Below are 25557 nucleotides of genomic sequence, written 5' to 3'. Positions count from 1 at the left end.
GCATATCAGCGAAAATGTGCCTAAATATGTGGCACTCGTGACACTAGATTCCCTCTCTTTCTTCTCTTTCTTAGCCTCTTCTGTGAACGCAACTCTATTGAATTAATTTTCGAGAAAACCTTTAGTGGTCTCAAACTTCTTAAATCTTTTGGACTACTGCTTGAAAGCTTCATTGAAGTTCTAATTAAGCAAAGCTTTTAATTCCTGAATATCTTCTATTACAGTGGACCTTAAAATGGTCATTGAGTTCATAACTTGCAAAGCAATACTCTTTTCTCCTTAAAATTAACTCTTTCCGACTTCAACAAGATTTAACTCAAATGTTTGTAAAGATTCAATCAATTCATTAATCCTTATGTTGTCTATATCCGTCACTTCTTTGATGGCATTGAATTTAATTGCAAATCTTTCAATAGAGATGCCAAAACTTTTCTAACTAGTTTTGAATTGGAATATTCATCCATCAGTGCAAACGTTTGAAGTATTCATTGATCTCAAATCAAACTTCGTGAAAACTATTATTAGAATGCTACTTCTTCCCCCCAAGCATAACTCAATTTTATTAAATTATCTTTTTAAATAAATTTTAGCTAATTTTATGATTTCAACCAAATACTTTCGAGTGGTCACGCACAATTTTCTATTGGAACATAATATTCAAATTAAGTATTTAACATAATAATAAACAATTAAAAATATTATATTTTCTAAAATTATTTATGCACCAACCGATGCATTATATTCCAACCGACCAAAATTGATTAAAAGGTATAGACCAAAATTTTCATCAATGCAAAAAAAGTGCTACTGCGGCAGCGCGCATAGGCCGATACAACAGTGCAAAACCGAGTACAACGTGGTCAATTGCCCCTAAAACAATTTATGGCTTAATTCATTCCTAATTGTTTAACATTAAGACCCCAAAAATACTACAAATGACAAGATCAATTTTTATAAGTAAAAATGAAATACATAAAAATGATATCTCTTACTATTTTCTGTATTACTAGGAAACCAACCAAAGTATTTATGCAAAACTGTTTGTCCTGTTTTAACTCCTGAGATATGACACGTGAAATGCTTATACTAGATTTGAAATACAACTTGTTTAAATGCTGCCCACTTCTCCTTGTGTTCTGTCAGAAAACAAGCTTCGGAATCAGAAACGATGGGCAGCTTCGTTCAAATTAAATGGCTGCTTGGGCTTAATCTTATACCCCAACAGAAAACATGAAATTAGTTTCAACACCTATATTCAAATTGTATTCTTCTCCAATACGCTAAAGAAATTTTAAAAAAATTAAATAATAATAATAATAGAAAGCGTCAAATGCACGAATTGTTGTTACATTCCTAATTTACAGACAGAGGGCAGTGACTGGTAATGTGAACAATTTCGATTACCATCTTTCGAAATACCCTCACTCATTAAACCATCATCCAGCAAACTTTTGGATCGCCATTTCTTTCAGTGAAGCCACTGATCTACGGAAGACCTTAAGGTTGTGACCTACTTTTTCCTGAGAAGATGAGAAACAACAATAAAAATGAAGTCACCATGTTCCAACAATGAAAACCAAGTGCAGAGATGTAGCTGAAAATGAAACCATGATAACACAAGCCTCAAAGAAATCCAAGGCGAATATAAATTTTTGGATAAACTTTAGACTAAGTGCCTCCATTTCTTTCTAATTTCCCAAAAGTTAAAACTAATTGACTGAGTTTCAAGTTCATGACACCGCCATCTTTCCAAACAGACTAATACAAAAAATTTTAACACTGACAGTATTGCCAACTTTCTTTTCATGTCAGTAGCCAACCTGGTGTTCAATGTCAATTTATCAGTAAAGCTATTAATTCAGAATTTCAACCACTACAGTAGATAAAGTAAAGACACATTGTTCCATGTCTAATACTAATTCTCATATGGCATGAGGATATTTTATGATAACAACAGGAGCTCGAGCTCCAAGAAGGAAGATTGTGCATTCTAGGAAAAGGAATGAGGTCTATACAGTGATCAGGGAAATGGCTTACCTCACTTAATAACTCGAGTCGTTCTAAAAGTGGAATTAGCTTTCCGCACAGCAAAGAAATTTCTTGCCCAGAGTCAGGCTTGGAACCATATGTAATGGTTTTCATGCTTCCATTAGTATTGAATACACCAGAGCTGCGATGAAAGCCAGGAATTCAATCTAAGACAACTTGCAAAACAACACAAGTATTGGAAAAGAGAGCTAAAATGAGAGAAAACATAACATCAATATGCTGTGCCTGACATTCGGATATCAACTGGCCTATAAGGACAAATCATGCTATAACTGAACCCAAAAAAAGGGAAGAGAGGAATGTGGATGGCAGAGGCAATTTTTTTATAACTATTGTACATTCTAACTTAGATAACTTAGTTCTAAAATATATTATCTACTAGAACTGTTGATCACTCACTATCACAAAAAAGAGCCAGATAGAGAGTTAAAGAACTTTCTTCTACACTTCAAAATCCTACAAATACAGGATTTCAACACAACTTTAACACCTCATCCAACTTGCTTCAATACTCTTACATACAACAGTCTTAAACATCTCATTCCTTGTGGCTTATCACTACTAAGCACCAAAACCATTCAACAAAATAAGATTATTAAAAAAACTAGAGGACTAGCCGATATGGGTTCACCAATTTTTGAAAATTACAGAATGATCAGAACCATGTACAACACAAACTAAGTACTGAGGAAAATAACATCACTCATCAACAGTGCACAATGATAAGGTTTATGTCAAAACCAGGGGGCAAAAGACAAAGCACCTATCCTGAAAATGGATTATGATGACATTCAATATATGCTCCACAAGAGGAAGTAACAGAGAAATTAGCTGATCCCTATTACCAGCTACTTGGCACATTTCAACCATTGCTATATATCGCCTGTAAAACATGAAAACCACATCATCAAAAAATAGAATACATTGAGGATGCACCAGAACACTATTACCACCACAAATAAATGTAATTTCAAACCCATAAGAATATCTTGTCTTCAATTGAGAGAAATTTCTTTAATTTCAAATGCATGTTACAAAACCATCGCTAAGGAAGTTATATATATTAAATAAAACAGAAAAGGCAAAAGCAAAGCAAAGACAAAAAAAATTGATACCTTTTTTGTATGTCATCAGATGCCGAAACCAAATCTTGCCTAACACACATATTTATGACTTCATCCACCTCCTGCCTTGATAGTTCATTTATGTCTCGAATCTGCAAACTCAAGAAAAATTAAAAAGTTTTTACTTCCAAGGGGTGAAGAGAGAAGCAATGTAAATGCAGAAAGGATATCCAGGTGCAAAGAACAACGGACATAAATGGCATAAAAAAAATATTGAGATCTTTCACAACTTAATTCAATCCAACAATACCTTATTCAGAAGTAAAGATTTTTCCTCAGCTGCTCTTTCGAGGGAATTTATGACACCATTCAGAAGCGAACAAAGTAAATTAAGTGTTGGCTGCTGCAGGCTAACAGGAGAATGGTATTCAGGAGAGTCATCTGAAACCTGCAACAAGTTGATGGATGAGGCATATTTTTTTTGTATTAAAAGAGTATGCTATAATTAAAAGATATATATATATATAGATGAAAGAATTTGCTTCAAACATACCTGCAGCCTGAGGGATTTCTTAGTGACCAAAAAGTAGAGATAAGAACTCAGGCTAAAGCATAATTGAAAAACATTGAGTTCTGACTTCCTCCGATTCTGTTAACCAGTGGAAAGAAAAAAAATAGAGTTCCAAATTCATTAGGTTCTAATCATTTGAAAAAAAAGGATAAAAAATACATGTGTAGCATCTGCAGCACCTTCAGAAGAGACATTAGCATACCTCCGGAGATCTTGTTGAGATTGAAAGAAAGGGTCTGTCTGAATCACAAGAGAAAAGAATATGCATCATACTAAAAAGCCCTTGAACAAAACCATACTCGCCACTTTCTTCATAAGGCCAAACCTATAATGAAAAAAAGGGAAACATGTGTCATCAAATCAAAAGTTTATGATGATATCATGAATCCTTTTCTCTTGTATATTCAAACAGAAAATTTACATGGCTATTTATACTAAAAGAGTAGGGCTATCTAAGGAAACGTAATCAATACATTAAATCAACAATCCTAATTTTAAGCTAATCTAATCCCTAAAAATCAGTAATGAGATTAGCTAAGATAAGCTGTCAACAGTTTATTTTATTAATACAAAAGAAACTACTATCAACAAGAAAGATAAGAAAGATGATCAATATGACATGAAGTCGAGAACCACTAGAAAAGAAGGTAGGGAGGTAGTAATTTTGAATCTTTTAAAGCCATATACCTCCAAAGTGTCCAAAAAGCACCAATCAAGCAGATAATTGCTACCTGATTGCAAGTATAAAAATTTAGAGCCAGATAATATTACAGCAGCACACATCAAAGGTTCTTACTTTGCTAAGTATACCAACAACAAGATTGATCTGCTCCATCAACAAGTCATCAGCTCCAGAAACATCTTCCCGAAGAACGTGATCAAAGACCAAATGATGTCCTTTCACAAAATCAATGACTTCACGAACAATTTTATTCTTCACCTATAAAACAAAGCATACAGGAATAGGAGAAAACCCGCATCAGGCACAACAGAGAATGAAGATCAGGAAAATGACTAATATGAACATAAGAAAGAAAATAAATAGTGGCTCATGAAAATTTGAGAGAGGAAACAAGATTGAATGCAAGGTAATCCAGCTAAAATCCTAGCAGCAATGTTTCTGCTCTTCCATATGTCTCAGATGCTTTAGTTCAGATGAACATGACTTATTGCAGATGTCAAACAAGGGAGTCATAAAGAAGCTATCAATCAAACTCAATTTCAAATATTAAGGAGCTTGAACTCGTTTCTTGAGCTTTAGTTTGAAACCATCATAAGCTTGATAAAGATTAATTTAACAATAACGCCAATCATTATTAATCATAATCAGAAATATGACAGCAGCAAGAAGAGTGGCTTAGGATAAAAGATTTGAAGCCAGAGCTCAACTCTTACACTCAAGCTTGAAATCAACTTTGAGTAACAGATTATTATAATACCAGTAGCAAGAACCTTAAATGAGTTAAGGCGTTTAATTAGGTTTGGTTATTATTTATATTACATGATCTCTGCTTCCTCCAAAAGCAAAATCATATTTGATTAAAAAATCAAAAAATTGCATAAAATAACACCAATTCTAGCTTAATGACTCAGTATAGAAGCAAAATTATGGTTCTTATTATCCATGACAGTTAAACCACAATTTTCAATCCTTTACAACTACTTCATGCCTTTGATCCACATGCACTTCTTTACTTTAGGTTTGTGAAACAAAAAGGCAAATATAAGTAACAATGAAATGAAGCCTTCAATAAATAGAATACCAAGCTCGAGCGATGTCAATTGGAACCATCTAAAAACTGCTATGTAGCTAGTGGGATAATATTATTTATTATGGTTAGCTTACAAACATGGATACATGTCCAGTATGAGTCACTTTAACTTTCTGAGAGTTTTACCTCAGATTCAGAGAGTCATACCCTCATCCTCATATCTTCTTATGTAATGCAAAAACATTAAAGAGGTGAAAACTTTGTTGAATTCTACAGTTAAACCAGACTCAAAGGATGGATAGGAATAGATTCCTTTCATTACAAGCAATAAGTGACCACACTTCAAAGACAATAAAGAGTGCCAACTAACCTCAAAAAACTCAGATGTATCAATCAAAGATGTCAAAGAGAACACCAGTCTCAATACAGGAGTTACAATCATTCGCTGTTTGTCAACGTCCACAGCCCCATCTATCCTCAGCTTCGTCTCAACCCTCAAACTTCCCTGGTGGATAGTTTAATTTCCATCAAATCAAAAACTTCAGGAAAATAAATATCATAATAACCACAAATATTGCAATTTCACCTGTAAGTTAACTGCCCTGCATGAAGCAAGATGCTCCAAAGCACCCATAGAAAATAAAACCTGTGCCCCAGACTTCCCATATTTGTGGCAAATTCTCATAAGCAAAGCGAGTTCAGCTTCAAGAGTACAAGCCCGTTGCATTGAGTCAAGTGAATGACCACCATCCTGAAACAATATTCATACAGTTCATAATGCAATGCATGAGACAAATGGAGCTTATAGAGGTTAAAGATCTCAGGTAATGCTTCTCCAGATTTTCCTTTTGGGGGTGGGGAGAGGATGTCAGGAAGCAGAAGGGGGAGCAATTGGAAAACTGTTCAGGAGATAGGAACAAATCTATATTCACATACAAACAATTAACACAAGGGCAAGTACTCTTTTGCCGAAAACTTGTGTGCAAGTCAAAATGACCACAAGCAACAAGATGGAGAGCATTAAAAAAGTTTTAACATTTAAGGCCCTAGCTCCAGGAGCGCATAACCGGGCAAATGGCCCTTGGTGAAAAAAGAATCATTGATTAATATCATTAATTATGGATAAAAATAACATGGCAGAATGCATAATGCACTTTAGCCAGCTAATACCAAAATAAATCTTTATTTCCAACTTGAGGACCAATCTAATCACATTTCCCCAACTAATCTTATGATGGGATGATGGAAACTATGCTAGTTGAGGGATTACAGTATTTAAGACTTCATATCTTACGGATTTTTTTCATATAATTAGATTGTTTTATATATTAATTAGTATTTTATTTCTTTCCAAGCATTACAATTTTTAGTGTTATATTTGGTATCTTGTTTTATTAGGGTTTTGAGTTTAGTTATAAATACCTATATTATTTTAGTTTTGAGTAGGCTTTTTATGATGAATATTTGAGTTATTGTAAATAGTGATATTGATTATTGAAATTTACTATTTCAATTCTTTCTAGTTTTCTAGCCTAGTTCTTCTTGTTCTCTTCCAATTTCATTTGTACTTCCTAATTGTTTCCATCTATTTCTGATTTTCCCTCTATATTTCTATATTTTATCTCCTCCATCTTCTCATTCTACATTTTTCATGCTTATAAACATAATATATAGCAAATAATTCAGCAACTAGTTTATGAAGAATACACATACCGCAGAAGAAAAACTACTAATACTCATTAAGCAGGACCTCAAAAATCCTCTACTTTGAAGTTGACTTAAGAAATATCTCTCATGATCGATACAAACTACTGCATCCAGAACATAGAGTGATATGGTCTTGCCAGGTTCACTGCCATGAGTTGCATCCTTTATTACCTGCAGTTTGATATTGAATAGATATGAAACCAGAATGAGAAAGAAAAAACCACCAAAATACAGATATATGACATTCCCCCATATCAACCAGAATAAGAATACATTCTATAGAACAGCATGAATCTCCAGCAGAAAAATTTTACAATCAAGAAAACTTTTCAAATTAAGAAACTTGACCTGAAATAAAAGAATTATAGAAAAATTAAACTGCAAAACTATTTAAAACAGTTCATTTGTAAACAATATCAATAAAGAGAATAAACTAAGTTAAACCTGTAAAATAACAAAATCACTGCTCTGATTTTCACATGTATGAATCCAAAAAATATGTCACTAGTTTTTCAGGTTGATAGAATTCAAAAGCTGGAGAGATCAGTAGACTGCGTATATGAATTCAAAGGAGCTGTATGGATACACACAACAAACATATAGAGTATTCCAATGCAGACAAACCAGGAGTTCAAACTCTCAGAAATAACATATTCCAATTGAATTGCTAGATAAGATTAGCAAAACTATTGCAATAAATATTATCAGAGTTCCATACTGTTTTTTTTTTTTTTTTGAGAGGGGGAGAAGGGGGGGGTGTTGCGGACTCACCAAGTCCAAGATGGCTTGAGCCTCCTTCCTTAAGATGGAAAAGTTGGCACGAGCTAGTTCTGCCTGTTCTTTGTCAATCTGCAAAATGTGGATCAGTGCCAATGAAGTATTTCTTCAATTAACTTAGGCTTAATTATATACTTGGCCCTTGAACTTGGCACCTTCTCCTATTTTGGTACCTAATTTTTTTGGACTACATTAGTACCCAAATTTTCATTCCACCAAACCTTTTCTTGTTTATGTAATACCATTTGAAAATTAAAAAAGAAAAAGAAAAAAAGTTTAAAATTCAAATATATATATAAGAACTTTTTAACTTTTAAAAAAAAAACCTCCAAAATCAGCTGGAATATCAAGTCTAAAACTTTGTATGATTAAAGTTTCAACATTTTTATTCTGGGAAAAGAAATTGGAAGCTACTCTCTATCATAAGAACAAAAGAAAAACAAAACTGTGAACTAGAGCCCAAAAAGAATTTGAATTCTTCGTTTTATATATACCAACTAGAGGAATCTAAAGCGGTAAAAATCATGCAAGGCAGAGAGGATAACAACACTTCATATCCAACCCATAAAATTCCTGCCACATATATCTCATAGAAATGAAACATTAGGGGCTTCAGAGATTGATAATCAGAAATGAGGGTAAACAACTTTAAAAAATTAAAAAACCCTCCCTGATAGCATTACGAAAAGAAAAGAGATATGTAAGGCTTGCAAAGTTGTTTTCTTGAGTGATTATTTATAAAAAAGTTGGTGATTTTTGATGAGATTTAACACTGGTTTAATCTCTATCTCGGTCAACTCATCCACGCTTTAGTCTCTGACAAGGTCTTATTGCAGGGACCTCAATCACCGACGATACAAAAGCTAGAACCGGCTTCAACCTCTCCCTTCCAACCACCATAAGTAGTACATATCTGACGGTTGTTAGAGTCATTGACGGCAGCAATTTGTATCTCAGTATGTGGATCAAAGTGGTGGACAGGGAAAGAAAAAGAGAACGTTTCAAAAACTTGCCCAGAATTTGTCTAAGGTTGATGATGATACCAGCGGCAGTGATGGAGAAGAAGAGTGTGAAGTTTACGGGTTTTAAAGTTTAGGGGGTTTCATTTTAACTAAACAAAAGTAAATAAAATAAATAAAATGAAAGTAGAATATTAAAATAAAATAATGAAAAGTTTTTTTATTTTAATTTATGAATTTATTACATCGTATCTTTTTCATTTTAGGTGATGACATGGCACGCCCTCAAAATGGCGTATCATCACTAATAAACGGCATTAAAAAAATGGGGCAAAAGGTTTGATGGAATGAAAGTTCGGGTACTATTGTGGATCTATGGTCCCAAAAGGAAAAATTAAGTACCAACATGGGTGAAGGCGCCAAGTTCAAGAGCCAAATATATAACTAAGCCATTGACATAAAAACTGCAATATAGAGAAGAAATAATCGGAAAAAGGTTTTAGAGAGTACATACCTTCTGGAGATCTAACTCCTCACCATCTTGCTCATCAAGCAGCAACTGCTGAAGAACTGATGTTGGCACATTAGGAACAAGCATATGCTGACAATACTGGAAATAGCTCAGAAGCAAAGCATATTGACTGAAGACAGATACAACAGAAAGGTCAGATAACAACTGAACAACAAGCAAAGAAAAGCACCAGCTCTGTAACAAGAACCATACCGCCTCCTCAATGCCTCTGATGATTCATTTCTCAAAATTGCCATGATAAGCTTAAACAGTAGTGAGTGGCAAGCACCATTCGATAATTGTTTCACCATGAGAATATCAAGACATGTGATATTATCTGAGCTAAAACCACCAGGGAATAAGAATCTATCATCTCGTAGTTTTGCCATGCATGTAAGAGCAACCTAGCAACATTTCGTGCAGAAGGCAAGTTATTAGAACCGCTGCCATAAAAAGGAAAGCTAGGCAATAAGTTCACAAGTTTGAGTTCAGTAGGTTACCTGGCTCAATATAAACGCCATTTTCAATGAGCAGTCTGGAGAGGCAGAAGCACCGAGACATGCATCAAGAATCCTGACAATCAACAGAGAAATAAGCAACACTGCAAGTCAATTACAAGAAAGATATGTACTAGTGATGATAGGAAAGCATACTGATATAAAATTTCAGATCGATTTTCAAGCGACGAGATTCTTCTTGATACAGAAACCTGCCATAGCACATGGTACAGACATAGGGCATGAGAATATGAAATCTTTTTTAAAAAACAAAAATTGAGTATGGACAAACCAACTATAAGTGGTCAGACCTCCACAATATGTGACCAGCCAGTTAACATATGAAGTTGGGCAGCCTGTTCCTCAAGGTTTTTGTTGTATCTCCATCCCCATCTCAACAACTGCTGAATTGTCTCTCTAACCTCATTCAGGTCGGCTTCATTACCAAAGTTACTCAACTGAGGATAAACAGAGTTGAACTTCTGAAATAAAAAAATTAGATCAAACTCAGCGAAATATATATACATATATAACATTAAAGCAACAAAACCTCTTATTTTGAGGCAAGTTTTCTTTTAAGAAAGAGGAGCAGACCTGCCAAAGTTTATCGCGAAGTGAAGCAAGATCAATTAGACGATCACCACGTTCAGAGTAGTAATAGATGCCACCCTTTCCAGAAGTTGATGGATTTCTTAGTATGTCCTCTACCTATGAAAGCAGAAATGAGCAAGCACAGATGATAGGTAGTTTCAGAATCAGAGCTACAATCAGTCGGAGGATTTTACCAGTAAATTATATTTCATATTAGAAATAATTTGAGAAAGATTCATAGTGGTGTCTGGAGATCTGAATTGGACCACTTCAAGCAACTCTGACACCTGAAATTAATCTCAAATAAGTGCAACAATGTGAGACATCAAACCAACTTCACACTCTTCTTAAAGGATATGACACTATTAATACACACCAGAAAATGCATCTCATGCAAAGTATAAGACTAGGATTAATAGCATAGATGGAAACAATAGTCAAAAAGATTCAAAACCCTGCCAATAATGGAACGTAAATAAAGGAACAATGCAACATGCATCAGCATGTATGCAACAAGCATAAAACATAGACTGAACTTTCAAAGGTTCCCAAAATTCTTGTCAAAGTTTCTTGTAACTGTTGATTCAGCCAAAAATTAATAATTAAAAAAGCAAAGGAACCACCACTTTGAAACAAGCATAAAACATAGACTGAACTTTCAAAAGTTCCCAAAATTCTTGTCAAAGTTTCTTGTGACTGTTGATACAGCCAAAAATTAATAATTAAAAAAGCAAAGGAACCACCACTTTGACTCATAAAACATATAACTGGGGAATCGAGAAGAGGAAAAACTACATCAGTAGCAATAGCAGTGAAAAGAACTACTAGAAACTGAAACTAAACTCACTTTTTGATAACCATCAACTTCTTTTTTTTTTTTTAAGATCATCAGCCATGTGAGGAAATTTATTTATTCCAAATTGCAATAGATACAAGTAGCTGGTAATACCTTGGTCTTACTGATGGTTCTGGTTGCAGTATGTTCCTTGTTATTTTGCAGAATTAAGGACTGAGAGATTACATCAGTGCCAGTTTCAACAAAATCCTGCCCAAAAAGGTGAGCAAGGATACTCTGACAAGCCTCTCTATGATGGGGACTACTCATGTAAGCAGCATGTAATTCAACAGCTAAAAGTTTCAACAGCCATGCTCTCTGCCGAAGACAAGGAGCAAAAGTTAAGAAAAGTAGTACAATATAGCTCACAAGACATTTTCAAAAAATAGAACTTAATTCTGAATCTGTTGCGGATGAAGCTTGCACCATAATGACCACTAATCAATGTAAAATAATACCAAACAACTGGTTTCAAAATATATTTAACAAACTTCAGAAAGAAAAAAAGGTAAAATACAAAATTGTTTAATAAATGAGCTTAGAAAGGCCTGACACAAGACTAGGGTGCTTTAAGCAAAACAAGGATTATTTAATCTTGTTGGGAGTAAAACATAAGGCAGGTTACTGAAATGATTGTTATCAAGTATTAATCAAGTCAAGTGTGAAGGGCCAAGCTCAAATTATAAATTTAATTGAGAAGATAGTCAACTTCCAATCATGAGGGAAGTTGCCAAAAAAATTTTAATCCAGAAAACAATGCCCCATCAGATTTGCCTCAGTTGAATCTCACAATAAAAAAGAAAATGGCACTACAACTTGGTCAAAACGATGCAATAACAAAAGCATAAAACTAAATTAACCAGGAAAGAAAAAAACCTGATGCAGAGAACTGATACGAAGTGCCTGGTTGCTATTTCGTTTGGGAAGTGGAGCAACACCTACAGAATCAAGATGCTGCCACATAAAAATGCATAAGATTTAGTTCCTTGAAACAAGCAAAACGCATGAGAGAGAGAGACATCAATTAAAAACATTAAATCTTTAAATCATCAAAGCATGTTATACCTTTACAAAGAAATGGTATTTTTTGTTACTCAAAAGATCCAGGGTAGGTCCACATGTTAAAGGATCCAAACACAACTCGTAAAGAAGCTGCATCAATGGACAAGTAAATTTTTCTAAGAAATAATCCCACTTCTTTGGAAATTTGAGAAGCTATGAATGAGAATAGATCTAATCTGAATGCAAGAAACTTTCCATTTAAGAAATCTAATATACACGATAGAGTAGCTCTAACCTGAAAACCAAATTCATGAAGCGATGCATTTACATCTGGCTTTGAAAGGTTCTCCAAGATTTCAAGGATAACCTTCAAACAGCTGTAAGATAATAATGAGTGTATTGCAGAAGGGTCCAAGCGAACATTTACATAAATAAACATGAATGTATTTGAAAAACTAGCAACAAAACCTGAAATGGAATTTTGGCTGCAAAAGTGTCTGCTCAATGGAGGTATCAAGATCAAACTTAAGCAGTAAATGTGTAATATTTGGTGCAGGCCGACTGACATTATCAATCAGGAGCTGAAAATATCACAAAAGTTACGCAGAAGTTCAAGACACTGCTCAAAGCACTTGAACTACTAAAGACCGCAATAAATAAATAAATAAACAAAAAATACACGCACTACAAATCCAGATTAACCTGCATTATCAGAATTCCAGGATCATCACGACCGTTCTCTATAACCTGACATTCTTGTGATCGAAACGCAAGGCAAGAAGCATAGTCCTCAATCAATGAAGTTGCAACATTGGATTTCAGGAGTAGCTGAACCAGCCCAACCATGCGAGAACTTCACCCAAGGTAGAATTAAAAATTTAAACCAAATTCCAAAGAATCAGAAAGAGAGATAAGAGAAATATTGTCCAATAGAACCAACCTTAGAATGCTCATGATTTTGATAGAGGATTGCTGAATTTGTGGTAGAAAATCATATCTGACATACTCCAATAAAGCAACAATTTGGTTATGATCTTGCGAGAGTACAACATCCAGAGGCTGCAAGGCAACATGCAAAAATTGAGGTTGTTTTCTTCCCTCTGATCTAGTCACACACATAACTAAAACATGGAAGCTACTATCAGGAAATATCAGTTGGAATCGCATGTGATGTAAAATATACTACTTAGGGTTCAAAAAGTTAGCTGAGAATACACTGCAAGTCTGCAACCAACATGAATAGGGATGAGATGTACGTTCATCAGCTAAATTCAAACATATCAAAGAGTAATTTTTATGATGGCCAGATGTTTCCCCAAGGAAAGACATTCACATTATTTCACAATTATGCTCTTCAAAACCTTCTCCTAGCATTTTTACAGGCTAGCTCAAGTTTGAATTTGCATGCAAATCTTTTCTAGACACAGGGAACATGAGAGATAGAGAGAGAGTATAAAAAGGAAAAAAGCTCACAGATTAATAATAACCCATAATCAATTAAAAGCCAATGGCCTTAATTGAGAAATATAGAAACAATTGACTTTAGAAAACATGCACTCTTAAATCAAGCAAAGCACCTCATTGTTTCCAAAACAAACCACGGGTCATCAACAAAAATATGTGGAATTAAAAAGCCGGAGTCAGATATAGAAGTCATTACCAACTTGGTTATCACCAGAAAATTTTGCTTAGCATCCAAACCTCTCATAAAAAGTCAGAAAAGAATTCCAAATCTCAACCTATTTTTTTTGCAACTTAACAATATTCCACAAAGTCCATCCTAAGCTATAGAGAAGAAAAAACTAAAGATATAGCACAGTTGGAATAATTACCTGGTATAGAGGATGCCAAAAATCAGCTAAAAGTATATCCTTTTCCAAAACAAGGATTACAATTTCCAATGACAGCTGCACAGCCTTCTCTAGAAGTGGCCCATATACTTGACTATTTCTTTCAGCAATGATTGTATTCACCCCTGGCATAAGGATACTCATGATATTTCGGAAAACAGTTTTACCACTCATGAAATCCTGCCAAGAGAACATTATGTTTTTTTTGTTCTTAATATCAATGAGGTGAAAAAAAATCATATCATGAAAAATAAGGAAAATGTTAGGCAACAGGCACAAATCATTCCTATCAAACTTACTAAGAAAAAAACTATAAATAAATTTGAGCAAATTACATGCAAATTTTAAACTTGAGGAAATTATTCTTGAAGTCCAGCACAACTTTTGATGCAGTTTGTTTACAATATTAACCTTAGAAGCACTAGCACTAAAATGCCACCTTGGCAAGAAACAGATCACAGAGTCAAAGCAATAAGGGATAATTATACTAATATTGTTCAGAAGTATAATTTCCTATGCAGAAAATAATTAGATGGCAATTAAATAATTAATGGTTGCATTAGGAAACATCAAGAGATTGCACCAAGGATAAACAATTGTGCACCAAAAGTTAATAAGTTCACAGGTGAACTTGCTTCAACAGTCTTCAAAAATGGTTTTTAGCCATATAGGAAGACAGAAACAAGAAAAAGTCATGCAACATACTTTCAGCAACTCTAAGATAGGTAGCTGCATCTGAAGTGAAGATGGTTGCGTTACTGCTGAAAGTTGTGATCGGTCAATAACACTATCAATATCTTGTTCTTGAATATCATACATGCTAAGAATCCTGCAAGTTACATTACAAGTAATGCAAAAAAAAAAGGGGTAGGGGAGTCAAATAAATACTCATAAATTTTGACAAAACAAAAACTGGCATTACTTGGGCTTAGTTAAGCATTGCTGTTGTGGTTGGGAAAAGCTTGGTTCGGAAAAAGTGCATTTAAAAAGTGTCGGTGCTATGAATAAGTGCTATAAGATTTTGTTAGTGTTTGGTATTGTTGTGAGAAGATAAAATGTCTAAAAAGGACATCATGTTAAAAACTGATATTACTAGATTACTAGGAATGATAATTCGATCAATTAATAGTATTAAAAATATATATAATATGTTATGAAAATAAATTTTGAAATTTTATATAAAAATATTTTTTAAAAAATAAAATAAAATTCTTTCATCCGAACAATACTTTTATTTTAATAATTTTAGAATTTGTAAATATATCATAAGTGAATAATGTTTTGTATTTAAAATAAAATCTCAAAATATAATTTTATACAAATTATGCAAATATGTGATAATTAATCATATAAAAGTAAATACTTAAATAGTGTTTTTACCAACAGCAAAAGCACCTCAAACCAGCTTTTGCTTTTGGTTCAAAAAGCACTTTTGAGGCCTTTTGTTTAGCAATGCTTTTGCTTCCAAAAAGTACATTCGGACATTAAAAAGCAATGCTAAACAAGCCCTTACTCTACATGAAAGTACCAAAAATATCACAAAGGATTTCCAGAGTAAAACTATAGGAACTATAAGAGATACTCACATATGAAAATGCTGAAGACAAGCTACAACCAGTTGCCATTTCTCAGAAGGATCAGCATAGGCCCTTTGAGGGAATGGCCCAAAAACATGATCATATATGAACCTGAAGATGCCAAAAAATCTGCAAGAAACACACCATGAGAAAGGCAACAGAAAGAAAATTGAAACTAAGAATGCAAAGAAACGGTCAGTACCTACGCCCTCTATCGCTTACATCTTTTTCTTCAGCAATAAGAGCATTTAGTAGATTAAGGAAAGATATAGTTGAAGGATATTGTTCTCTCCTTGCTTCTATCTCATTCAACTCAAATTGCATATCATAAACCTGTGAATACAAAACTCAACATGAACACTATATGTATTGAATAAGCACAACACACTTCTCTTGCCAAAACTCATGGTCATATCATACTTATTTGCCTGGAAATTTTGACGGGCATATTTTAACATGAACACTTCATGTAAAATAAGCAGTTGCTTCAGGATAATTTGTTGGACTCATATGCTTCTATTATTAATTTTGTTTGCAAAAAGTAAAGTATAGATCTCCACATCTGATACAATTTATCAACCACCTAACCAAACAAAACATGAAAGCCAATACCTAACACCTTCACATCAACCGTTAATACCAAATAGAAAAATTAACCTGGGCTGCCATTGGTTGGCCACTAATCCCAACTTGTGACCCAACAACAACTGGTAGATCATACTGCTCAAGAAAAGTCCAAATAGTATCTTTGAGGACTGGAGAGACACGAACAAAAGTAGCGATTGTGTTCCGCAACGCACCCTGTGAAAATATATAAATATTCTTAAAAGCAATTCCTTAAAACATCCAGCCAAAGCAGAAGTCTGGGAATCATCATCAATAAATTCAGATTAAAACGACATAAAGGACTTAAATAGGGAGAAAAGAAAAGACAAGGGATAAAATGATAGAACTAACCTTGAGATATGTCGGCACATTCTCATAACTAAGGAGCTTAAATAATGGTTCAATATCTGGAAACCAATTCTTTCTTTCAATAGGATTGCCATTTTGCACAACCTGTAACCAATCACAGATTACCAATTATTCCATCAATGGGAAAGACAGAAAGAAGATAATGTACAATTCAGTCTATAGGAAGACAAAGATACCTAACCTAGAACAAGTAAACATTATTAGTTTAGGACAAGAAACTCACAAAGATAAATAGATATGCATGCACAAAGAGGGATATGCATACAATATAAACCATGTGAGTATAAGCTACAAACAACAGAAACTGGAAAATGCACAACCAAAGAGATTAGCTTTTATAATCGCAATTCACCAATATATACACCAACAAGTTTATAATTGGACCTAAGCAGTTTTTACTTCTTGACGCACCCGTTCACCTTGTTTTGTAATATGATGAAGGAACATGGAGATTATAAAATTAAACAAACATTTATGATATGTACTGCAGTGACATCTTCTATAGGAAAGGTCAAGAAATCAAAATCAATGGAGAAACCATTTCTGAATTAAAAATTCTTTATAAATCTGGAGTACTAAAACAAAATTTGAAATCAAACCAAAAAATCCAACAAACTAGGACATAGGATGGAACAATATCTAAAGGAAATTCATACACCCAACCCAAGAATTTCAATCATATATGTTATCCATACTTTCTCCATAACATTAATCATTCAAGAAAATCTTAAAAGAAACAAGTGAAAATTTCTAGTACATGCAATTTAATATATTTTTATATGGGAGACCATAGGTGATGTCGAAAACCTTTGCGCAAGAGAAAATCTTACTAAATCATAAGTTTTAATTTGTTGGTGGTCAAGTATTTGCAAAGATCCTAGAAAGATGTTCTTGAGATAAATGAATGAAGAGGGCAAAAGAGAGAAAGCTAGAAAAAGCAAAGATATAAAAGGAAAAAAGGATGAACGGAGTGGCAGCCTCTATGGAAAATATAGGGGAACAGCCAGCCAAACCTGAATACTTCACCGGAAGAATGAGCAAATAAACGTTAAACAACACACTAAAGATTGTTAAAAAAAGAAGAGGTCAAAACCTTCTGCAGAACATTCAAATATGCAACAAGAGCCTTTGCATCTCCCTCCTGGAACTCAGGTAACATGGCCCCAGCAGTTTGAAGAGACTGTTTATACTTCTCATCATAAATTGAAAGGCAATTAAATAATGTACTCCACCCTATAGAGCGGAATGCTTTACCCTGGAGTAACTCATAAACCTTTGAAGCACCTTCTTGACTAGAAGCCTGCAACGGAAATCCGATCAAGAAAATCCATAGTGCAATAAACCCCATAAATACAACAACGGATGCTTTGCAAAACAAATAATACAATTAAATACCAGGGTACTCAGCATGTTTAAGAAAGCCACAAGAGTTTGGAAATTAGTGTGATCCTCTCCAGCAAAATTCACAAATGTCCACAAGACATCATTGCCAGACAAGAGCTCTGGTTCCTTCTGAAAGATTCACCAAATGTTAAAAGTAGGCTAAAATGATATAAGAACTACAAAAAACACCAACATGTCAAAGGAGGAAGGCCATCTCAATGGGATTGAGAGAATATATTCAACCACAAAAAGGGAAGTTAAGCATCATTTCAAGATTCTTATTGTGCGTCACAAAAAATGGATTAATTTGTTTTTCACAAAAGAAATGACTCAATCTCATTACAGGGAGGTGCAGAACAGCAGCAAAATAAAAAAACACAAGCATATCCATTCATCAAACAGAAATGACTTTTTTTGTGAAGCAAAAGAGAGAGTAGTAGCTTAATCAGATTAAGAATTTAATAATCAGATTACCAAAAGAAACAACTTTCAATCCTTTATTTTCAAGTAATGAACACAATTCTTTTCCTTTTGGGTTTATAAACATCAACATTATACTGAATATCAATGTGTCCCAAATATACGTACAAAGCTTTTTGCTTTTGAAATGAATAGATCATACACAAACTGATGAACCAACCTGATAAATTTCACTCACAAACTCCAAGAGAGACACAAAAGGTAAAGGAACACCTTCAGCAGCTTGTTCACCTTGCATACTGCCATCATGCACAAAATCTCCAGCCATGCGATATGTATTAAGTGTGATCATAGCCTTCTCCTTAGATTCTTTTACCTACAGTGAAGTGTTGCAATTAAAAGGTCAAGCTGACAATGATGAAAATAAAATGGACTTTCCGATGTAAAAAGCAAATAAATCTAACACAAACATATTATAGAACTAGAAGTCAAGGATAAATCGAAACAGAAGGACAATGGTGAAAAAATTTTCTAAAGCAATTAATAATATGCCCTAGACCTAGTAAGTATTAAGCACGCTCTTCTCCAAGCTGATTTTCCAAAAATATCTCCTCAAAGACATCATCAATGTGAAGTAATTTTCGTACAAATCAGGTCTAAGTAACAAAACGCATATAAAAAGCACAATGATAATCTATCATGCACAGAAAAAAGCCAATATTGTTAAATGAGATAAATTTAGATTCATTGCATCATTATCCTAAAATACATGAAAGAAATAAAAAATGTACATGTTTGTTATGTAAAATAGCATTTTACATACACTGAGTTCGCAATAAATTGATATGTTGCATGAAATCAAGAAAATAAACCTAGTGATGCAGGTACTAAGCACAAACCGTGATAACAAAAAATTTATCTAAGCCACCTGCATATAAACAGAAATTGATTCAATGCCCACCTACCCCAACCCTAAAGTACAGGAAAAAAAATTAAAGATACCATATTGAAACAGATATCGAAGTTGCCATAATTTAATATCATAAAAGGACTGACAACAGAATCTGACTGATATTAGTTGTACTCCATTCAAGTTTCTTTCAACATGCAAGCCATAAATGAGATCAGAAAATTTAAGAATTTGAACTAACCTTATCTCGGGCAACTGGGTGAGATAGAAAGCAGGTGATTTGCTTGTGCAAATAAGCATTATACATATATACCATATCCTCATCATCATTCTGCAAAAGTCACAAACAACAAGGTCAACTACCTTAATTATATGCTCTAAGCGAAAAATATAAAGCACATCACAACATCCCCAAAAATTAAAATAAATTGTTGCTCTATCAGTCAATGAGGCCCTGGCACTATTGACAGAGGCCGAGATCCCAGACTTTGAAGATCGGGGTTCAAGTCCCACCATCTGCAATTGTGATGTGTGAGTCTCCCTCCCACCATGTGCAAATGCCTTGTGTGGGTGTTGTCCGATTCTTTCCAGATTGGTCCGGCTTTTGTCCAGTTCTTTTTCCGCTGCGCATTGTATTGGTCAGATTCTACATTGTAGTTGGTCGGACATATATTTGTACCTGTCTTATACTTGTAATTGTACAGTCAAAATTTGTTGCTATATCAAAATGATGACAACAATTAAGAAAATGGAAAAATCAATATGAAAATCCACTACGTAAAGGGGGATGGTGCAGGTACTCCAAATTAATAAAAGCAAGAACCAGGAAATAGAGAACATCTTTTCAAAAGAACTTTATCCACCTGATATGCTGCACTTCGAAGAACCTTTTCCAGCAAAAAGTGGAACACATTCTTGGCAAAAACCGATTCCAAGCAAAAATTTATGTAACCAAATTCATTTGAAGACACAGTTGACACTGCCTCACCAAGGCCAATCTCATCATGTATTAACATCAAATGTGCAACCCAAGCGAGCCTTACGCCACCAACAAAGCCCTCAGAATTTGGGTCATTTACCACAGCCATCACCTAAAATGTTCAAGTGTTTCAGGAGAATAACACCATGATTTTCGCTAAAAAAATCAAGTCAGCAAGGGAAAAAGAAACTGAGACAGTAGTTCATCTTACAGTATCTTGGAATTCTTTTCTAAAAGAAGCATCATGAGAGAGGATGGATGATTTATCAGATAATGCACTAAGAGCATCTGATACGAAAGCAATGACAAGGAAGAAAAGAAGACTATGTGTAATCTGCATAGAAATGAACAATAATAAGTGTCTGGAAGCATACAGAAGCATGTGCATATATAATCTGTCTGCACATATTTGCAAGACGAGAAACATAAAAGGAAAATCTTTTCCACAGAAAATTATAGAGAAAATGGCATGCCTGATGTTTTATGGTGTCACTGCTCTCACTAAGTTCAGCAGCACTATCTTTTAAAACAGAAAAGACATCCTTAACATCTTTCGGACCTACACGATAAAAATGTATAATTAATTGTTAACATCAGAAAAAATAAGATATACAGGCTGTGCAGATTTGTTAAAATCAGTAAAATGTCAAATAAAAAGGTGGTGTGCAGAAGAAATGTAGACACAGTGTACATCCTGTGATTAGAATCCAGGTCTTAGAAGAAGTTCCAGTAATAGCCTAGTTCTTTTTTCCAGTATTTGGTATATTCATGGATTAAAATATAAAAGATTTTTCCTTTTTTGTATTAATTTTACCCCTTTTCTATCAAAATGAAAAACAAAGAATAGAGATTACCACATAAATTCGTTAAACCAAGACCAATAAGCTTCATAATAGGCTGCTATGGGAAAATGACCACTAAACAAAACATAGAACCTCATAAAACCATGGAAATCTTCTTACTTTGTGCAGTGTAATTTTGAAGTTGGCAGTTAATATTCAATTTGAGTTGAGCGTTCAGGATCCTACAACTTTTTCTTTAACATGGCTTTGTTTTTTTCTACCATCAGGATAACCAATATTAAGTTTTCAAACTTCATTCAAAAATTTGGGCAGATACTACCAGCATTAATCACAACAAAGGGGCAATGTATGGTCTCCTATGGTAAGATCAAAGCAAATCTCATGCTACATTATCCTAGCCAACAATGCTCCCAACCTAGTTATAGTTTATGATGTTCAGTCTTTCCATGTTGAAAACCTTTAAATAACCACCAAACAGGGGGGAAGGTCTTGAAGAATCAAGATTTTGGTGGCAGAACCGGAAAATGACATAGAAGCTCCACAATATCACATGAAGCATACAACTAAACCAAAAGAAACCCAAGTCAAAATGAGAACATCACGGATGGACATAACATTTCCTACTAATTAGTTTATAACCCCCAACTCTATATCCTAAAGAAGCTACTCAAACAAAGCAAATAGCTCAGAAATTATTTTACTGCTGGTTTATAGGTTGCCCATCATTGTTAGTGTTACTTCACAATTCAAAAGCATCACAACTTGAAACTGAAATTACAAGAGCTTGAAGTTAGATTTTCTATGCAAGAGAATCTTAAAGTTAGAACCCTGAACTCTCAACATCATCCAGGATTCCAAGTTACAGCAGCAAAGGCCACACCATACATTCGAAAATAACCCCTCATAAGAAAAGTTTATAACACAAGTTTTGCACTCAAACATACTTCAAATCCTTCAAAAGAACCATATCCATCTAGATTAATATCTACTTCCATCTTGTAGAAATGCTAAATTCCTCCTACACGCTGCATTACCAATTTTCACACACTATTGCAGAATAACGTAAACTATAGACAATGAATCAGCCAAAAAACCAAGTAGTGGGGTTTGCATAAAATAGTACCAAAAAAACAATTTCAACAAGAATTGGAGACAAAGCTTTTTGAGTCTAGATGGTCTAACCTCCTTGCTCACTCCTTTCTCAGATTTTGATTAATGAACGGGGCTAAATTTAATCAATTAATGCAAAAAGTAAAACTTTATGAGGTACATAAACCAACTATCACAAACTAAGCATTTCCCACTATGTAGGATCTACGAATCATCATGCATCATTGTTGGCTCTATACAAAGCAATATGCTCAATAAGATCAACATACATAAGATCCTTTATAAATCCTCTTTGCTCTTTCAATCCTTATCATGACACGGGTACTATATCAAATCATATCTTCTCTACATGTCCCTCCTTTGCATGTTTGAAACACTATTTAGTAGTACTATTTTTAGCCAACAGACTGGAACAGTAACATTACTTTAGAAGCTAAGAAATGACATTAATTTAATATAATGCGGGCTATAAGGATGACATGCAGAAATCACTGAAAAAGCATGTCCTACCATTCAATCAAATGTGGATTACTGCCATATGTCACTGCAAAAAGTGCATTGAATTGTCTGCTTACCTGTCCGCACAACTAGAACCGAAAGGACAAGGCAATGTCCAAGTAAAAGCCGTTCCCTATAGACCACTGCTCGCCGCTCAACAAGGGCACCTCTAGAATCAAGAAGATAATGTTCAGAGAGAGGCCCACCTAGACCAGCTGGTTCTTCCCGATTGAGTTCCTAAGCCAATGACAATTAATTGCATTTAAAAGACCAAACAGAAAAGTACTAGAGGAAAGCTCATATTTAACGCCAACAAGAAAGGGAAAGTTATCCTAAAACCAATCACCTACGATTCACCAAAGTGAAATGAGATAAAGCTCAACTAAATGCATCTTTAAAATGACGGTTGTACTCAAATATGAAATCTCATAACATATAACCTGACACCACTTACAACTACTTCACAAAATAAATATGTAAAAAAGGTGGGTTTTCAATTCTGCAACTCAAACTATAAATCAAGTTGACAACCAGGCTAATTAGGCCATTCTATTCAGAAAAGAAAAAAAAATGATTTAAAAAAATGATTTAGATTTAAAGAAAGTTAAACTAACCAGGTGGTAATGCTATACAGTTCTATAAACTAGATTACAAAAGAACTTCACTTAGAAAATTTCCAATATAATGTACTTGTTAAATGCTCAGAGACATAGGTACATCATTCAGCCCATCAAATCCACTAGAAAACAGATCATATTCACGGTTATCTACATCATTGGGCATGCTCTATATAGTTCCCTGGCTCTATAACAAGTAGTTCAAGTAGTGTTTACTAGTAAAACTAAAGGAAAGAAACACATATATTATACATTTACCTTTAAGCTATATGATTCTCAAATAAACCACATATCTGATAGACATAACTATTAAGTCATTTATTCCATCTTATCATGAAAAATACGTAATGGACTAGTCAAATGAAGACCATCACAAAATCCAGAAATAATGATCAAATCAAATGTTGAACCATTCAGAACAATAATGATGGTTAGGCAGATTATGGACAATTGCAATGAGCTATCAATTCTCTCACAACTGGACAATATTAACAATCTAAAAGAAGAATAAGAATTAATGCAAAAAGACAGACCCATTCTCAGAAGGCATAATACGAAAGCAACCATTTTACAAAGTTCCACACCTTTATTAGAGAAATCAATCGCTGTCTAAGTCCAGCATTGATAAGATCTTCCAGGTACTTCTGAATATCAGCCACAAGACCAGCTTCAAGTCCCGGATCAATCACAGCAGCCTAACAAAAAGAAAAAAGAAAAAAACAATTATCAGTTCTTACAACAACAGCAACAAAAAGAAAAAAAAATGAAAGAACAGAATTGCAACCAAATGATGCAGGATGTTGAATGGCATTAGGGAGGGAATTACCCTCAAAAGTGTATAGAGAGACATCATTATATCTCGCCTCTCAGAATACCAAAGTCCTGCTGCAAGGCGTAAAATCTCTAGAGGTCCTCGTCCAACTAAGCCCCACTGGAAATTTTTCATAATAAAACATAAATGCCCGAACAAAACATTAGTCTACAAGCATGGAACAACAGAATTATTAAAAATTTGCACATACAGAAAGGACAAAGATACCTCTTGGTTGGCAGAAACAAGCAATTGAACGCAATCTATCTCATTTAGATAGAGCTCATCACTCAATTTCAATGCCTATAATCAAAAGTAGCATGGTAATAAGATAATAACATTGCAGATGATAAAGAATAAATGGCATAATCAACTTAGTTCCAACAACGGCGTCATAATGCAGCAATTTTTTCCACAGTGAAGAAATTACTAAAACTGAACCCAATGGAACCACATCAAGGTTGGTCAATGGACTCATGAAAAACAAAAAAACACATAGTAATTCCCTCTCCATCCAAGAACCACGTTAAACAGTACCGACTAAAAGTATTTCACCTAACTTTTAAGCCAATTTCTAATTAACTGTCCAAAACAAAACCTAAAATCAACGCCTCATTTTCATAAGAAAAGAAACTGCAAAAGGAATAGAAAATAAACGGCAAAGCATTAAAGCAAAATTCAACTGACAATTTGAACATCTTGATCGTCAAGCGAGATTGGCGGAGAATTCGGAAGTCTCACTTCTTTGGACCGAACCTGCGCCCGGTCGGAGGGTCTCGGGGGCTACAAAATCCGCAATTTTTTTAAAGAATTAATAAAGGAACGAACAATTTAGTAGCAAACAAAAAAAAAGAGCTTTCGTACAAATTGTAGAAGAAAGAAAATACCGGATAGGAGAGGAGAGATTTGAAAGAGGGAAGTAAGGTTCGAATGGCGTGAAGGAGCTCGATTCGCTGCGCCGGCGATGGAGGAAAAGGACTGACGACAGAGGATTCGATGATGGAGAGGAGTTGCTTTGGCGTCACCATCTTTGTTTAATGAAACCCTAAGAGAGAGAGGACGAGATCTTGGAAATGAGTAGCATATAGAGGAAAAAAGAATGAGAGGAAAACAGAGAAAGTGGACAAGTAAATGGATGTCGGAGGGTAAAAAAGGAAAGGGATGGACTCGGCAGAAAGGAGAAGACAGGAAAAAAATAGAAACCCTCCCTAAGCCCTAAAATCTAATCTAACGGGTCGAATTTAAAATTTTCCCGTCAGTTTGATCACAGGAGGGAAATTTTTTTTATTTTTTTATTCTTTTATTTTATTGGTTATTGAACCTTACATGTAGCGAAGTCTCCGGTTAGG

General features: G+C 34.3%; 1 protein-coding gene across 4 annotated transcripts; it reads right to left on the bottom strand.

Annotated features, from left to right (window-relative positions):
• Positions 1–1066: 1066 nt before the first annotated feature.
• Positions 1067–25438, bottom strand: LOC107933173 (nuclear pore complex protein NUP205). 4 transcript variants are annotated; one of them, XM_041117268.1, is made up of 45 exons: positions 25096–25436; positions 24896–24991; positions 24437–24511; positions 24224–24328; positions 23982–24092; positions 22858–23017; positions 20843–20928; positions 20581–20703; positions 20254–20481; positions 19632–19721; positions 18701–18856; positions 18073–18189; positions 17771–17977; positions 16660–16761; positions 16360–16503; positions 15905–16035; positions 15712–15831; positions 14831–14954; positions 14108–14305; positions 13216–13334; positions 12978–13128; positions 12744–12856; positions 12571–12652; positions 12339–12425; positions 12150–12227; positions 11388–11591; positions 10633–10725; positions 10442–10555; positions 10159–10326; positions 10004–10059; positions 9851–9923; positions 9564–9754; positions 9354–9480; positions 7875–7952; positions 7110–7274; positions 5983–6147; positions 5767–5901; positions 4481–4624; positions 3887–4009; positions 3667–3762; positions 3424–3561; positions 3165–3265; positions 2813–2932; positions 2038–2170; positions 1067–1520 (listed from the first exon to the last, which is right to left on the bottom strand). In XM_041117268.1, the coding sequence occupies exons 1-45, from the start codon at positions 25234–25236 to the stop codon at positions 1437–1439; spliced, it is 5652 nt and encodes a 1883-aa protein (XP_040973202.1). In that variant the 5' UTR covers positions 25237–25436; the 3' UTR covers positions 1067–1436. The 4 variants fall into 4 exon arrangements, 2 of the variants coding, with proteins under 2 accessions (XP_040973202.1, XP_016720827.2); XM_016865338.2 differs by having other exon boundaries at positions 10159–10329; positions 25096–25435; XR_005930232.1 differs by lacking the exon at positions 1067–1520 and having other exon boundaries at positions 2037–2170; positions 2813–2934; positions 3168–3265; positions 10159–10329.
• Between the last annotated feature and the right edge of the window lie 119 nt (positions 25439–25557).

The sequence above is a fragment of the Gossypium hirsutum genome, chromosome A07, assembly GCF_007990345.1.
Source record: "Gossypium hirsutum isolate 1008001.06 chromosome A07, Gossypium_hirsutum_v2.1, whole genome shotgun sequence".
Classification (NCBI taxonomy): domain Eukaryota; kingdom Viridiplantae; phylum Streptophyta; class Magnoliopsida; order Malvales; family Malvaceae; genus Gossypium; species Gossypium hirsutum.
This window is presented reverse-complemented; position numbering and strand designations above follow the sequence as displayed.